This window comes from Mauremys reevesii, linkage group 8 (assembly GCF_016161935.1).
Source record: "Mauremys reevesii isolate NIE-2019 linkage group 8, ASM1616193v1, whole genome shotgun sequence".
Taxonomy (NCBI): Eukaryota; Metazoa; Chordata; order Testudines; family Geoemydidae; genus Mauremys; species Mauremys reevesii.
Window position 1 is genome coordinate 90,423,790 of NC_052630.1, and position 17,961 is coordinate 90,441,750.

The window sequence follows — 17,961 nt, forward strand, 5'->3', positions numbered from 1 at the left end:
TAACAAGAATGACAGCCAACAGCAGATGTAAGGAATGCAGTGTCTACACAGACACTGCGCTGCTCTAACTACACTGACGTAAGCCTTCCGCCTCTCATCGAGGTGGTGGTGTTAGGTCAGCACAGCAAGGGTGTTACATCGGTGGGAGGAACATTTCAGTGTATACGCCTCCACTGTTTTGTCAAGAAGGCCTCAGGCTCACAGGGCTCGGGCTGAGAGGCTGTTTCATTGCTGCATAGACTTCTGGGCTCGGGGCTGGGCCTGAGTTCTGGGACTCACACCCACCCAAGTTGCAGGGTCCTAGAGCCCAGGCTCCAGCCCAAGCCTGGAAGTCTACAAAGCAATGAACCAGACCTGCAGCGTGAGCCCAAGCTGGCTGACACGGGCCAGTTGTGGGTGTCTGACTGCAGTGTAGACATACCCTGTGTGGCTCGAAAGCTTGGCCTGCTCATCAACAGAAGTTGGTCCAGTAAAAGATAGTGCCTCACCCACCTTGTCTCACTACTATCCTGGGATCAGCATGGCTACAGCTACACTGCATACAGCTGTTTAACAGCACACAGGAACATTGCACAGCATGTGAAGAACTTCTTCTGATGAAACTGCAGAAACATAGGGGGACGATACAATCGCTTGATTGGAATAATGCCAGGATATGGGGGAGGGGGCCCTAACCCACCCTCTACGCTTACAAAACATGCGTGGGGCCTCATTAACTGGTGCCCCTCTAGCAGCACTGAGTGCTTAACCCTTGCTGGGACTGGGGAGGAGGTGGTGGGGGCAGCCAGCTCCAGGTACCACAGTAATTCCTGCTGCTGTTCCTATGGTAATTCTTTGGAGGCTGCTGCCCAGTGTCCTGCCTCTCACCAGGCACCCTCGGTGCCAACCCACCCAGGTGCCGGTGCGCTCTCCCACCCCCTACAGCACCCTGGCTGCTGGTGCGCTGCTCCTGTCCCTCCCCTGGGCCAGGTGTTTCCATGGGATCCAGGGTGGCTGGAAGGCAGGACTGGGCTGGGTCAGGAAGTCCTACTTGCTCTCCAGTGCACTGTGCCACTACAGCCCCTCCTCCAGTCCCACTCTCATCTCCCCCTCACATGAATACTCAGCATTTGCCTCCCCAAGATACTTGGGGGGAGGGGAGGGAAGGGAGGAAACAGAGCATCCCCCCAACATTTGCATGGCGGGGGAGGGGTGGATGCTAGGTTCCCCCCATGCCCCACTTCCATTGCCTGCCTGGAAGTTGCCGTCAAGGGAGCAGTGGCTTTTGTTGTTTCCTTATGCATATTCTCACCTGTAAGTTGATTTTTTTTTCCTAAAGAAAGTTTCTTTTATTGATTGGCCTCCTGAGTTATTAGAGCCATGAGAAAATACAGGTTTTTTTTCCACTGGTTAAGAAAGTTTTCAGATGCTGTTTTGTACTCAAAGAACTCACAAAGTCCTTCCACATAGTCACATGACCTTGAGTCCTCCTGAGGCCTGTTTGAAGCCATTTCAGTTAGAAAGAGTTCACTGTGCAGTGCAGTACTTTTTACTCACAGTTAGAGTAGCTCCTACTCACTTTCCAATATCTGCACACGATGTGTCTTCAGTGAGTGACTATCCAAAAAAAGCAAAAAGCTTTACAGTTCAGTACATGACAGGTAGTAGGGGGAGGTGGCTGGAAGAAAATTCAGGGAGAATAATGGTATTCATTGTAAATTGGTATTTAGCTTGTAATGTCCCTAGTCATGTCATCTAATGTCCAGTTAAAGAACGAGAACGAGATGTGCCTTATCATCATCGTCTGGAAGAACTGGATTATATGTCTAATTTGGCTGATCACTACACTATTGACAACTCTCATGATTTTATAGCAAGTCTTGAAATATTTGGGGGTGTTCTTAAAACCTTGGTACCTGTAATCCATTGGTTATGAGAGATTCTCAGCTTTTATTTTTTTTAAAAAGCAGTAAGTTTCTAGACATCATGATTGCAGAGAAAAATGTGACCAGCGTGAACCTTAACGGCTTAAAATCCAGAAGACACAAAAGGACCCCCAAATTACTTTTTGTAAATCTCATGATTTTTAAGCCAATCGCATAAGATTTTGGGCACCCGACTCGTGATTTTAGAATGCTTCGGCATCGGAAAACCATTATTCTAAGACTCAGGAACCAGATTCTGAAACCTGAACAGCTTTGTGGGACTAGAATTATCTTTGGTTTGTGGTACTGGATGGTGTGGGCAGGCACCCTGTCAGTGTTACTAAGATGGGGAGTAGAGACCCTATGCAGCATTTGACAGAGAAAAGGTTAGAAGCCTTTCTTAACAGGTGTCTGCCCACACTGCAGGAATTGCAACAGAACCAAGCCACGGAAGAGGCTAAGAGGACTGATCACAGCACTGATGATTTTCACCATCAGGAAGGTTAAAGGTGAATAAGGAAGAAGCGGGTCTCTGAGTGCTGGACACTCGTCCTGAGACTCTGAATAAGTAGAAGACTGGCCAGAGGATGTCCTTCTCCTTGTGCTTACAGATGCTGGCTATTCAAGTCTCTGACTTGCTCTCTGGCTGCAGAAAGCTATTATGTGTGGAGGCCTGGTTTTTATTTTACCATGGGAGCTGGTCCATGATCATATGTTAGCCGACTCCCAGGGTAGGCTATAGCTACCTTAGCTACATTTTGATGCTGCTTAGTTATTTCACATACAAAGTTGTTGATAAAAATAAACAGCCAGAAGAGCCCCAGCCTAGGTCATGCTTTCATTTATTCACTTCATATAAAAATCTCTTAAGAATGCATCTGAACACAATATATAATACTATAACATACATTGTGTGAAACTTTTGAAAACAATAAAATAACCACCTGGAACAATGCAGTGTTCAACAGACATACAAACCCATTGATCATGCACAACTGTGCTAGTCTCATCAACTATTTAGTCACAAGTTGGACCAAAAGCTTGAAATATATTTTACAAACTGAGATTGACACCATTAATGATGCCTAACAAGCTTTGTCAGAAGAAGCTTCACAGCACAATTATTACATCAGTTCACATTTTGTCATAGAAATTCACATTGGGTTGTTCATATACTGGAACATGACATTTAATAGTTGGCAGCATTCACAGGGGGTTTCCTTTTCAGCGTTTCAGTAGTTTAAACAGCTCATCCTATTGCCCCCACTCCCAGTCGTAAGATACAACAACTCTTCTTAACTCATCATGAAAACGAAACTCCTGTGAGCTAATGCCACCTGAATGCCCTTTATGGGTTCCGTATGTCTCTTACGCTATGTTCAGGTTCTTCTATTTTATGCAATACAAAAGGTTACAAGAAAAAAAGGCAACTCTTATCCAGAGTTTTCTACACAATTAACACCACCATTGACAGGTAATGTTAATTTATATAAATTAATAACTTACAAAACATTACATTATATACAGTCAGTAATAAATACACTGTTATAAACAGTAATGGACGTGTTAGAGCTCAAGGCAGTGCAGGAGAAGGATGATGGAACTAAACCTAGGAAACATGAACTACAGGTGAGAGAAACACAAAGATCTGAGCGTGCAACTTCCACTGAGCAAAGAAACCAGCAAAGGGAGAACACACATCACACACTGCCTTATTACACTTAATTGTATATGTACTGCATTGTGCTAGAAAAACAGAACTACCCTTTATCCTGTGCACAACAAAAGTGAACCCCACTGAAGAAAAAATACTGTTGTGCATAGCGAGCAAACAGAAACAATGTGCAATGGCATGACATGACTTTAAAAGATCATCTGGAGATTTAACAAGACTATTAAAGGTGCAGCAATGCAAAATCGGGGGTACCCCTTCTGTTTAGCCTGTAAAAATGATTAACCGCAATAAAGTGACAGATATTGCCCATGAGAGAAGGAAGACTATTTCTTTTAACAGGAAGAATCAAAAAAGTATCCACCAATTTTGAAACACATTGTGTAGAGTTTTATACTAAACTTTGTGTATTTAATAGGCTCTTGAAAAGACGTGAAAGTGTTTACAAAAAAGGCACACAGGTCCGCAGACAGGTGGTTAGGTGGACAGGTTTTATATGTAGAGTTACTATTCAGTAGTTTCTAGCAGTCTAACTGGTATAAATCCCAAAATCTTAACAGTATAAAATCTCTCAGTTCTGTGTCGTTCACTTTCAACCAGTTCAGTAACAATTCAAGCTGGCTCCGGAACAACGCAATGTTTTAAGATGACAAGGCTTAAACTACAATGTAAATCATCTGTTAATTTCCTGAGCAATCATTCCATACACGATCTTTAACCTTGACTCCAATCTCAAGTAGCTGAGAAGATCTTTTAGCCAATGTTAGACACAGGCCAAAGACCTAGATCGCAGGCTGGTCCTACAAGACAGCTTGCATGCTCATTAAGTGTTTAAAGTTCACCTACATACAGTACATTATGTATCAACAGGTGACATATCTTCTGTCACAATTTCTATATTAGCCTCTTCTTGCGATTCCCTTTTGCCCGGGTCAATCACACAGAGTGTCTTTGTATTGCTAAAATAGCTGATACTCTCACTCTCCTTTTCAGGTCCATCTGAGTCCTCCTCTTCAAGAGTCAGTTCAAACTGGAACTTCTCCATTAGACCCTGACAGTCTCTATTCTGTTCATCAAGGGGAGGGGAGGGACTTTGAGGTATCATACTCTGGTACCAGTTCCTATTGTCTTCTAAAGTATCCAGGATGTCTTGTGCGTCAGGCTGCACTAGGTCTGCCCAGGTCTCCCAAAGTGGATGGACGATGTAATCAATGAATCCAACCTGAGAAACAAAACATTACACACACATTACAAACGACTGATGCATTTTTTCAGAAAATATTCAACACCACTAAGGACCTGATTCTGAGAAGCAGCCTTTAGTTTTGCCTGCAAATAAATGCATCAGACTGGGCCCCGAAACCCAGTGTCTAAATGGCACCATTTGCACACATTATGCCTGTGCAAAACTGTACCGACAAAAATGAAAGTTGGCTTGAAGCCTTTTTTCACATCAGGCCCTGAGTGGAGGTTTAATTAAAAACAATGGTCACACAGACACTCAGAGAGAAGGCTACCATTATGCCATCCCATAACGAACACGTGATTATAAGTAGGCTTGCTGTTTTCTTTGGCTGACTCCAAAAAACCCCCTCTGTTCTGGTGCAATACTAAGGCAAAACTCAAGCTGAGTTAATCTTTGGGAGACAGAAAGCTTCACTGTGGTTGCTATTTAAATGTCACCTCCCAACTGTTACCATACAGAGGTACCTGAAATAACAATATTGATTTTTTTTTTTAATGGCAATCACAGTGCAATTCCCCTTGAGCTTTCATTTGGCTGGCAGCTGTGAAAAAGCCAGCGTTCTTAGATTGACTATCAGTCCGAATTCTGAATGTTACTGCTTTTATAGACTTAAATTTGACCTTTAATGATATCTTATTATCGCGTGTAGCTTGTGTTTGTGATGACTTGCTTTCTCTGCTTTGCACCTTTAAATAGAGAGATGTGTCTGCTTTCTGCTGCAGAGGTAGCTACTGTTTTTCTGTTTGGATGCCGCCTACTACACCTTTCTTTTTTCTTTGTTAAGAGTATACAAAACCAAATGAAGGACCCAGGACAAAAAACAATCCCTTGTCCCCAGTGATGGTATAATATGTATGCTGGCCTCTTGTGGTACAAATGGATGTGTCATTGATGGAAATAATGATGGTCCAGGTTGGGTCTGTGAGTCCTTCAGACTATTGGCAAGCGAGCTCTGAATTGGCTCACTTTTTAATTGTCTGACAAACAGGACGTACAGGATGGAGAAAACTGAATGGCCATAAAGAGGATTGAAATTCTTCCATCTTGGCAGAATGCGTCACTTGACTCCGCGCACTGCTGGACAACATTTCTATGCAGCAGGAAAATGTCTCTCTAAGGGGCCAGACTCAACACGCGGATGTTTGCTTTGGAAATCACATATGCCTCCTTCAGACACAACAGGATGTCAATAGAACCATTATAATTCAATTGTAACATACTGTTGCGGCAGCTTAAACAAAAAGGTGATGAAAACTTCCTGCAGCACATGTTTGGAGACACTTTTAAAGTGAAAAAGCTCCATTGTTTTGGTTATTGGAAATCGGGGTTCATTGACATTATAAAAGCTCCCAATATTCATAAAGGACTAATGGTCACAAATGTTGCAACTTTTAAATGAAACAAACAGTTAATTGTTCATCTAAACAAGCATCTCAAACAACCAAGCAAATGATTTGCCTGTTTCTGAAAAGGATATTTACTAGATTTAAAAGGACATTATTTAGTATATTTGAGAATTTTAAATATGTTTGTATTTGTCATTCTTTCTATTTTAGGCCCTTTTATCTTCAAAATGTAAATACCTCTCTCTGTTGATGCATTTTTTTTCTTGTTCAAATGGTTGGTATTCTGTTCAATTCCTGATCTCCCTACACAACCACAATTTATGTTTTAAAATCTCTCTGAAGTGAGAAGATGGAGCAGAAAAACGCTTCAACACTGCCTCATGGGGCACGTGGACATTTCCCTGCCAAACTGGGGTCGTAGATTGTTGTTGGGCTAACAATGAGCACAGATTTTTTTCAATGGTGATGTGAATAATTTTGAAGCTACGTGGTTTAGCACAGGAGGACATTTAGAAATAATAATGAGCAACTTTGTTGATTACACCTCTACCTCAATATAACGCTGTCCTCGGGAGCCAAAAAATCTTACTGTGTTATAGGTGAAACTGCGTTATATCGAACTTGCTTTGATCCACCGGAGTGCGCAGCCCCACCCCCCTGGAGCACTGCTTTACCGCGTTATATCCGAATTCGTGTTATATTGGGTCACGTTATATCGAGGTAGAGGTGTATTTAGGCCCACAAACCCTCGACAATGTCTTGTTCAAGCCAATTAAATAAGCAACTGAGGCACCACTATCTAAAGAGCAGAATGTGCTTTAGTCAACATAAGTCATTGGGCTCAACATTGAGATGACTGGGTTCAATTCTATGGCTTGTATTATACAGAACACACTACATGATCTAATGGTGCCTTCTAGCCTTAAAATCTGTGAATGAGAACAAGGGACGTGCCAATGTGTTCTCACAAAGTAATAATTCCAGTCTTCAAAGGAGCCAACTCCTTTTAAAATATTTGTATTGATTTAGATAAATACTGCCCTGCCTTCCCAATCCCCTCCTCCCAGGACTTCCAACGGGCCCTTAAGATTATATCCTGAAAAACTGTGGGTTTCCAGAGGTCTGACAGTCCACACTGCATTGGCTGCTGTCTACAGATCTTTCCCAAAGCATTCTGGAGTGGATCCTGCCTCAGGAAGGCTCTAGACTGTGCAAAATGTAAAGAGACTAGCCACTAAACAGAGACTGCCAAAACTTTGCTGACTTGGCAGGATATTGACCAATTTTGGAGGGACTCATTGAGGACTAAGGAGAAGGATGTTGTGAAGGATGAGAGAAGAATAGTAGGTGGGGGAATCTGATTCTTCCCAGCCAGGGGGATCAGATAGATTCCCGATTGCTTCTGGAAGTAGGAACACAAAAAGAGAAGGCTGAGTCTGCATTTGAACATAAGGCGAAGTGAAGCAGGAAAGAGAACACTTAGAATGGTCACGTAAATCCATAAAAGCTTCAAAGACATTCAGGTATTTGGGGTTTATCAGAATCAAACTTCTGAACCTTTGGATATTTACCTATTCCACTGAAAAAAACCTGTCGTTATAATTGAAAAGGCAGATGACCCTTGAGCATATTAAATGCAGCAAGAGGATGCCACGCCTTTAATAAAAATATCCAAATCAATGAAAAAACATTTGGACCAAACTCATCGCTGGTGTAATTCCATTGATGAAACCAAAGTTACACCAGGGATGAACTTGGCCCATTCAATTTTAAAACTACAAACTGAAACAACTAAAATATACCCCAATGTAAATTACCTGTGATTTCTCCACAGAGGCTGTGTGTTTGTCACACATTGGACTAATTTCCATTCCTCTCTCTCGTTCTTTGTCTCCCTGCTGGAAAAATTCCTCCATGATTCTGTCTGTCCACTGCCGATATAATTCCAGGGATTTTGTGGGATTACTCAAGTCTGCACAATGTACCATATTTCGGAGAACCTGAAATTACATTAATAAGAAAACTCATAAAATCAAGTGGAATAAAAGAAGAGTTCAGACCATACCTGTTTGCTTAATCAAGAACATTTTAATCACAAAAGTCTTTGATTATGCAACATCCTATGAAAAAGTAACTTCTCAAAAATGTCTTCCAAATTACACTAGAGATTAGTTGTCAGGGTCTTTTGTGGAAGCACAAAGGGCATTGTGTGCCAAACCAGCTAACTCTATAGCTATACAGGGTGCAGTTGCAGTCTGCCATCACGTAGGTCTGTTCTTGAATGCAGGTGCTTCCCACCATTCATAATTTCTTCTCTAAATTGAGCCTTTTATAGCTAAAGAGCCCTGCTCTATTAACTGAATAACATCCCTTATACACAAACAAAATGGATTTGATTAATTGTGGACAAAGGGATTTAAGGAGAAATGGAGTGTTCTATATTTTACAGCAACTTCTGTCTCCAGATTAACAGCTTTTTAAAAAAATGAATCATGATCTTTATGTTAAACCAGTGATAAGGTGGGAGGTTTTTTGGTGAGCTTGTTGTTAAATGTCTGCCACCAAAGTCGAGGGAGGAATGGGATGCTTTCCCTTTCTCAGAGAGAGTAAGCCCCTTTCTCTATACTTTGAGACTCAGTGCTGTGGGTTTTTCTATGCATTGGGATATTCTGAGGCAGCTCTCAGATACACAATAGAACAACTTCAACAAGAGAGAGAGAGAATGAGAAAACATTGCAGTGCCTGAATCCATCCTAGGGCCTTCCTATACCTCTTTGCTTCGCTCCATGGTATTGAACAGTAGCAATATGGGTCCTAAAGCTTTGAATGATTCCTAAAAAAGTTAGCACTGAACTTTGCAACAAATGCTGACTATTACCCAGAGTAAAACTATGCAGCACGGTTTCTTCAACAAAGAATAAACTGCAAAATGACAAAAATCTAAGGAAAATTGCAATCACATACCTGTATACGATCTGTATAGTTATCCAAAAGGAGAACTCCTGAACTTGTCACTTTCTTAGTTTCCACCATAGTCTTTAGATCTGCCAAAAGGCTCATATGTTTGGACATATCTGTTGCCAACACCTTTATAAAAGAAGAAAACCTTCTGAAGTAAATGCAGCAGTGCAAAAAGGCGATTTTTCTCTTTAAGAACAGCAGTAGGGATAGCCAGGGTACAGTAAGGGTCTGTACAGAGTACAGACATTCTTACCATGTCTATCACCATTTTCCTGAGAGTCTGACGCTGTTTCTTCGAAAGGTTCTGGAAGATATCACAGTGCTCTTCTTGCAGCAGTTTGAAACCCACAGCAAGATGGTGGTTTTCCAAGACAGATTCATCATTGTACATCAGAGCTAGTTCAGAATCTAGCAAAGAAGTGTGAAAGAAATCAGTAAGCATAATGCAGGATTTCAAACAGGAAATCCTTCGGTTGTGCATTGAAGTCTTTAGAATCATTTAAATAAATTATCAAAAACTAGGCATGCTGTGTTCTACTGATTTTCTTTTTGTTTCATCAGAGCCAAATAGCATGTGGTATTCTAATATTAACACTCGTATACAAGTACTCTAATATGCTCATTATTATTCAGTTTAATTGGTAACTAGCTTGAGATGAGAGAAAAAAATTGATTTTTGTCACTAACAACAGAAAGCATGAAACATGCAAAGAAACTTTCCAAAATGGAGCCATACAGTTGTTTTGGAACTAACACATGTATTTAGCATGTTGCAAAGTAGACTATGAACCACAAACACTAATCTTTGGCTTTGTCATCATCCACAACAACAATAAAAATATAAAATAAAATATTATGGATTATTTAGTTGTCTCATATTAGTTATAAAAGAACGGCCCAAGTTCACACTAATGACTGGAAGACTCACTGTGAATTAGTACTAGGAAAATAAACATGACTTATGTTGCAAAGAGACCACATCACAAAGTTCACTTGTTTTTTTTATTTTGACAACAGTTTAATTATTGCTCAGTTTCATGGTGCACTAGTAGTCTACTGCAGAATATTGCATGACAGTAACACAGTCTTAAAGAAGTAATTTGAGACCCTACTCTGCTATTAAATCTTTGTTGACCAAGGGAGAGAGTGTATTAGATTTGCAGATTAGTGCGGTACTACTGTATTTAAAACCAGACTTACTTGTATTAATAAGAAATTGATTGGAGACACCAGGGTGATCCACATCATGAATTGCAGCTGCAAAAATTGCTGCAAGGATTTCCAAATCTGTGAAGACAGCCTAGGAAAAAATGAACAATATGAGCATGTGACCACAGTCTTTAAATCATAAGCTCTGAATGGTTTGCATGGAAAATTGTCAAAACGAATTGTCCTTGTTTTTAAGATTTAGCCTCCCATGAGCAAAATGTTTCTAGTCAGAAGAAAGCCCTTCAAACAGTACATGCACTTGTTACTGAAAATTATTTAAGGTATCTTTGCCCTAAGTAAACTAAGCCCTCAGAAAAAGCAGTACAGTATACTACTTTTGCAATATGAATGGATGCTAAAGCAGAATGAATTGGCTTAAGTGTTCTGCTATGTATTTTAACGATCTTAAAGTGAAATCTTGAGTCTGGTGAACAAAACTCCAATAGTAGATTTTGAGGAGTTGAGAGTGGACAGAATTTCATCAAACCAGAAGTAAGGACAAGTCATGGAATTGACTCTCTGAACCTTGAATGGCGCTGGAATGCACAACCACTAACCCACTGTTTAGCTCAAGATTACACATTTCAGTCGTTCATGCCCTCTGTTGCCTTCCAGCAGTTAGGTTTCAGGGCCACCAATACTGCATATAGCTTCAATTAATTCACACAGAGGATCTATATACTGAAATATCCATTCAGATATCCTGCTTTATTGCTTTAGAACAGTGTTTCACAAACTTGGGACGCCGCTTGTGTAGGGAAAACCCCTGGCAGGCCAGGCCGGTTTGTCTACCTGCCGCGTCTGCAGGTCCAGCCGATCGCAGCTCCCACTGGCCGCGGTTTGCTGCTCCAGACCAATGGGAGCTTCTGGAAGCAGCGGCCAGTACGTCCCTCGGCCCGCGCCGCTTCCTGCAGCTCTCATTGGCTTGGAGCAGCGAACCGCGGGCAGTGGGAGCCGCGATCAGCCAGACCTGCAGATGGGGCAGGTAAACAAACTGGCCCGGCCCGCCAGGGGCTTTCCCTACACAAGCGGCACCCTAAGTTTTGGAAACACTACTTTAGAATTATCCACACACATTACTTCAATGCCCCCAATACAGATCACATTGTTAAAAACAGAACAACTTACATCTAATGCAGGCGTAGAAAGAAGGACGTGTGTTGACTGGGCAACATCAGCCGCATGCAGGCTGTTATGGTAGGCTACATCAGAATGGTAGTGGTCTTCCAAAGTCATCATGTAAGTTACAAAGGTGTCAGATGAGATTTTGAATGTTTTTAGTAGATCTCTCTCCTGTTGAATAAGTGTGAAAAGAATACATATTAAACATGCAACCAAAGGTGTCCTCATACACATATTTTAGGAGTTAACAAATCAGAAAACAATCAGAAAGCATACAAGTGTTGTAAAAGAATAGCAAATGCATGTGGAATCTCTAACCTGAAATATGGCATACATAATACAGGTGAGCGGCCTGCTGTGTGAATATCTTGCAACGTTAAATATGTTAAGACCCCATTTATTTAGATCCTCCAACTCCTATAGAAAAACAAAAACAATAAAAGAGAATAGTTACAATACTTTAAAAATGCATGTGGGAGCATGTACCACAAACTATCATATCTATCAGTTTAATCAACTCTTCAATATTTTCTGAAAGTTTAATAAGATGATAATTAATATTAACTGGTAATTATCAAAGTACACGAAATGTAAATTAACACCGAGGATTCTATGTCAAACCACTATTAAGTGGCGAACACACTGCATTGAGTCATAAGGGAATTATTTTCGGTGCTGTCTCGTGTAACTGCAAGAAACTCCAGCAAGAAGACAAAGGCAAAGTGGCCAATGGCAGGCATGGCTGAGCTGTGTTCACCAATGCCTAAGACTTTACAGTTCAGAACTACTTAGTCACACCTTCCTCCTTCTGATCTTTTAAACTATTCTGATTAAATTTCAAAGGCCTGTACACACCTAAAAATATGCTTTAGGGGGCCTGATTCAACTCCCATTGAAAACGTTAATTAAGACTCACAATAGTTTTGTCAGGTAGGTAATATTTATTCCCATTTTACAACAGAGTCTGTCAGGTTAGGATAAGTGACTTGGTCTACTAGTTCAAACAGACGAGACCAGAACCCACGAGACCTGGCTCCCATTTTAATGCTAAAGCTAGCAGACAGCACCATCTTTTCTCTCTTTCCAGCTTCGATGAAGATCTAGAATGATAGAACTTCAAGGATGTTTTTGTACAAGAATCATGCACACCTTGGCCAGATGGTCTTCCTTTTCTGTTTTCACACCAAACCGCGAAATGCTGGTATTGTTTAAGCTTGAACTATGCATTAATTTTTTCACTCCACTGATCTGTGTCATGAGCTGCTGTTTTTTCTTCTTCTCTCTGTCTTTCTGTGTGGGAGAGGGAATCTCCACGTCATTTTGTTTGTCTGTGAAAGAAAAATGGTGAAATGATTCAACTACATGGAATCAGGACACAGCAAACTCTAACTTTAAAAATCAACCATTTGGAGGCGCTCCATTAAGTTTTAATTTTATACACATGATAATTTTAGAACCTTGCAACCTACTTTACACAATCACTCCTGAGTATTCAAAGTATTTTAACAAACCATTAAAAATCACACTCAATTTAAAATACTACATTTAAGCAAGCAATGATCATTGTAAATTAAGACATTATTACTCAGTACCAGTGCCTTTAACATAGTAATCATTAATCATGAAAGGCTGATACACTCAGGTCTAAATCCACTAGTAACACAAATGCTGGTCTAAGATCTTATGCTGGTGTAAAGGATATTAGTGATCTTAGGAAGAGGAGGTCACATTTACTGTTGGTGTAACTATACTAGTATCAGGGTAGCTACATCAGAAGAGAATTTGGCCCCTGATGAGTATAGCAGGCTATCAGAAACAGCTGACTCTCTCCTCTTGTGAGTGGAGCTGCCACTGAATGTGAAAGAAGGATGTGTCCAGGGTAGTCGAAATCTAGGCTGATTTAGTGGTTCCACCTCACACAGATTCTCCCTGGAGGCCTGGTGTATTTTAAAGATGGCCCCTCCTGATCTAAACCTAGTGCAGGACAGCAACATAACCATTATCTGACCTCCGCTGTAATGGATCTTCCCTTTGGGCTTTGCTGGGGCATGACACACCATGCAGTTATCCTTTATGCCTGCTAACACCAACTTTGCTTAATTTGTGCAATAGTCTATTGGTGTTTGTATAATATAATGTCCACCCTTTAGATTAATTCCAATCATTAAAAGTGAACAAAGCGTCCTACAGTACTCTGAACTAATTTATGTCCTTAGATATGTGTAAAACTATTATTGACTTCAACGGGAGTTCAGCACATGTAACTGGGGAGAGAATTTGGCCTGCTGTGATTTGTTTTAATAAATAAATCGATTTACACAATTAGTTATCGCCTTTCATTTAATGGAACACAAATAATTTATTTATTGGATTAAAATGAAGAAAGAATGGCACACGACTTTTGTAGGGTGCAGTTTTCGTGCACTTGTGAAGTAGATTATAATCCCCTTGCACTTTTGCAGATCTGATCATCTCTAGAGGGACTAGGGCATTAGCTGTGTTTTCCTTTGCTTAATTAAAGATCTGTGTAATAAGAACTACTATTGTGTCTGCAACATTGCAATTAAGAAGAAAGACATTATTCACAATGACTGTCGATTTGGCATCAATGGGTGTTTCCCTTGCGAGTAGGCACTGGACCAACAGAAGTACTATCCTATATACTATCTCCTTGGCAATGTTGAGTGCTAAAGCAGGACAAAATGAAGATCTTAAACAAAAACCTTGTTACTTGATTAAAATAACTAAACTCATTAATTATGTGAATTTTGAGAAAAATCCTGACAGGTCGAGTTTGCTGATACAGAATAGTGATGGAGATCAAGAAACAATAAAAATTAAAACCTGTACTTAACAGTAAAAGGGTTTCAGGTTAGTGATCTAGCTACATACAGTATACTCATGTTGCTAAGTGGCCGCCACAAAATATTACTTCTTATGAAAATACTCTACTTGAGTTTAAGAATGTATATTTTTTACCTTGATTTAGAGTACTGGAGTACCTGCCACTTAACAGGCAGTTCATTGATTTTAAAATATAAAAAAGGTGCAGACAGATATTCTGTACTTTCAACACCACATATTATGGTTTCTAAGGACTGTTATAATTCCCACTCCCACTGAGTTTTTATTGTTTTCTATCAGTCCTACTTGTGATCCCCTTTAAACCATCCAGAACATGTGATCACCTGAGCAAATGACTGTCATCTCCTCTATGATTCGATGATCAGCCACCAAAGGTTTAGCAATTTGTTCCACAGAGTGTCTGTTCCATGTGTTCTTAAAGGCAGTCTATGAGTATATATTGCTAGTAAAATTAGCTACTATTCAAAAGCTGTAAAATATGCTTCAGGAGAAGTCCAAGTATCTGCGATGAGAATCACTTCTCTAGAAAGCAAATACAAAATCAGGCTCTGGTCCTGCAGCTCTCTCACATGAGTATTCCAACGGTGCAGGGTTGGGCCCTTAATGTTTATTGTATGAAAGCCTGTCATTAGCTGTTATCACTAATCCTATCATTACCACTCACAAAAAAGAACCACTCTCATTTGGGATTGGATTCATACTGAAGTTGAAAAAAAATTACTTTAAAAAAAATCACATTTTATAGTGTAGGTCTATATTTAGAACTTCTGCACCCACAAAACGGCACAGAAACAGATGTTGCTGTTCCACGAGGCTATAATTCTCTGACGAGACGAGAAAGAAAGGGAGCAGCTATACTGTTTGTCACTGCAGAGGATGGCATACAGTGAAAAACCATTTTTTGGTTGTTGTAAATCCATCTTGATAGGGCCAAGAGAGGGATAAGAATACTCCCCCTGCCTCCCCCCCCCCACCCCAGTTTGGTCATTGATATGGATCCAAAACCTGCTGCCCTTACTCTGGCGGAATGCCCACTGACTAAATAAGGGCTTCAGGATTGGGCCATTAGTGGCAAATTTGACCCAAAGAAAGACACAGTGAGTGGGGCATCTCCACACTCCCCAGAGGACTTACTCTACAGCACTTAGTGAAGTTGCACCTGTTTGAGCCAACAGTGAATTTGGCCCTCTGACTAATCAAGGCTACAATATATCATGCACCTTATTCATCCCATGAGCTGTATGTATGTGTTCCTTTGAGCATTCTGAGCATTACAAAACCATTCCCCTGTTTTATTTAGGGAAGTGAAGAAGCAGCGTTTTCTTTTTTGGGGAGACACAAACAAGCAATCCCCATTCTAGAAGTACGGTTCATCTAGAAATCTAAGGACACACCTAGGTCCCTTTTTTTGCTAATTTAAAAATTAAAAAGTTATTTTTAAAATGAACAGTCAAGCTATAATACGTCCCAGTACGGAGGGCATGCACACGGCCCTCTGCACCACATACGCCACTGATGCAGGATTGGTTTGGTGGCCCTACATTCCCTTGTGGACTGGAGTGAATATCACCATTATAGAATAAGTAGCAAGACATCTTCTGGAGTTGTGTTATGGGAATATCTGCGTTCTCTCCTAGTCACAAACAGTAAGCAGTAAGATCCTCACTTGCAAAAAATCCATCAGGAAGAATCTGTAAATACCACTGATGAAAATGAGCCCACTATAATGCAGCACGTTGCACGCTCTCCAGCTTCAGAAGTAGATTGTTGGGATTCCAGCTAGCTGGTCCTGCTTTAATTTTGGCAATATTTAATATTCTGGGTGTCCTGACAAGGCTGCTTGATAAAACAGAGCCAACAGATTTCCGTAAGGTAGCTACAAACAATTATACTGATTATTAATAAGGATGTGCTATGTCCAAAATAATGCCATATCTTGATCCAAGTATAAGCATTTAACATAAGAACATAAGAATGGCCGTACTGGGTCAGACCAAAGGTCCAACTAGTCCAGTATCCTGTCTACCGACAGTGGCCAATGCCAGGTGCCCCAAAGGGAATGAACCTAACAGGTAATGATCAAGTGATCTCTCTCCTGCCATCCATCTCCACCCTCTGACAGAGGCTAGGGACACCATTCCTTACCCAGCCTGGCTAATAACCATTAATGGACTTAACCTCCATGAATTTATCCAGTTCTCTTTTAAACGCTGTTATAGTCTTAGCCTTCACAATCTCCTCAGGCAAGGAGTTCCACAGGTTGACTGTGCGCTGTGTGAAGAACTCCCTTTTATTTGTTTTAAACCTGCTGCCTATTAATTTCATTTGGTGACCCCTAGTTCTTGTATTTAACTGACATGGGGAATTGTTTTACAATATCTGGCCAGGAATATTTGTGTGTGTCAGATCATTTCTTCTCTTTGGGTGAAATTCACACCAATACAGAGGTTCCATATAAGGTCTAATGCACCACTTTGTGTTAAGGGCTTAAGTGGGACTTAAGTGTTGCATCGGTATTTTGCTGAACTTCTGCTCTTTACGAATACTTACAAATTCTAAAACTGAATGTGAAGCATTTACAGCAAATTACTTGTTGGGTAACAAATATAATGCAATCACATAGGGCCCAACCCTTTAAACACCTGATTCACGTCCACAAACCCAACAGTTTCAACAGAACTACAAATGTGAGAAAGGTTATTCTTGGGTGTAAACATTTTCAGGATCAGTCCCAGAATTAGCGGTGGTAAATTCATAAATACATACAAAGTGGCATAGAAAATGACTAAGACAAGGCTGTTTACTGTCTTGAGAGGGCGATCATGCAATTATAGGACAAAAGACGTGCAAAGAAGGGAAGTATTCAGCAGTATGTGTGTGACCTTGTCCTTTACATAAGGTCAAAAGAAAATCATGCATAATGCTGCTAACAGTAAGTTCACGAAATCTTTTTGAAAACAGAAACATTTTGTTAGATTTAGAGGAAATTATTTATTTTGAGGAAATACTTATCCAAACATTGTTCTATTTTCCCCCATTATATATTTGAAATCTAGGCCACTTACCCAAAAAGAAAACATTTCAGCAATGTTTTGTACAGGATAACTATTTTAAAAAATGGGCACAAGTACAGGCTAGTGGCTAATTTATTTTCGATGAAATCCTATTCCCGTGAGATATGAAAGCTTGGTGTGAAATGTCTTACCCAGGAAAGTGTTTGAAATGTATTCAGACACTTGGTTCCCGGATCGGCTCATCTCTGAGAGGTGTGTCAGCTCCCGGTTTAGCATTCTCTTGAACTGTTGAAATAAAATAAATAAATAAAAAGCGGACATTTTTCTGAATGCCGTTCTACATTAATTTAACTGTAACTTCATTACATGCAAATCCGCAAACAAGATATTGAAAAATAAACTGTGTAGATCTTTAGAACACAGTCAGCAACATATGGTTGATTTAGATAATATTCAGCACTGTCGGAATTGGCAGTTTCTTACTGTCATATTAAACTGACAATAATGAATTTCTAACAGAATGTGCACATCAGGTTTTGCTGATGAAGGAGAAGACTATGTTTTACGCAATTTTTCTCAAAAATTGAAGTCCTCTCCTGGTTTTCAATTCCATATCCTGCCT

At 40.3% G+C, this 17,961-nt stretch overlaps 1 protein-coding gene across 12 annotated transcripts in view; it reads right to left on the reverse strand.

Moving 5' to 3' along the window:
- Window positions 1–2,735: 2,735 nt before the first annotated feature.
- The window catches only part of PDE4B (phosphodiesterase 4B), a 366,632-nt gene continuing 351,406 nt past the window's right edge, over window positions 2,736–17,961 (reverse strand). For all 12 annotated transcript variants that reach the window (XM_039484826.1, XM_039484819.1, XM_039484823.1 and 9 more), the window contains 9 exons: window positions 17,531–17,624; window positions 12,610–12,788; window positions 11,779–11,877; window positions 11,467–11,631; window positions 10,330–10,429; window positions 9,383–9,537; window positions 9,133–9,255; window positions 7,986–8,168; window positions 2,736–4,798 (listed from right to left, as the gene is read on the reverse strand). In XM_039484826.1, coding sequence (XP_039340760.1) covers window positions 4,433–4,798; window positions 7,986–8,168; window positions 9,133–9,255; window positions 9,383–9,537; window positions 10,330–10,429; window positions 11,467–11,631; window positions 11,779–11,877; window positions 12,610–12,788; window positions 17,531–17,624 — 1,464 coding nt within the window. In that variant the 3' untranslated portion in view covers window positions 2,736–4,432. The remainder of the gene's footprint in view (window positions 4,799–7,985; window positions 8,169–9,132; window positions 9,256–9,382; window positions 9,538–10,329; window positions 10,430–11,466; window positions 11,632–11,778; window positions 11,878–12,609; window positions 12,789–17,530; window positions 17,625–17,961) is intronic.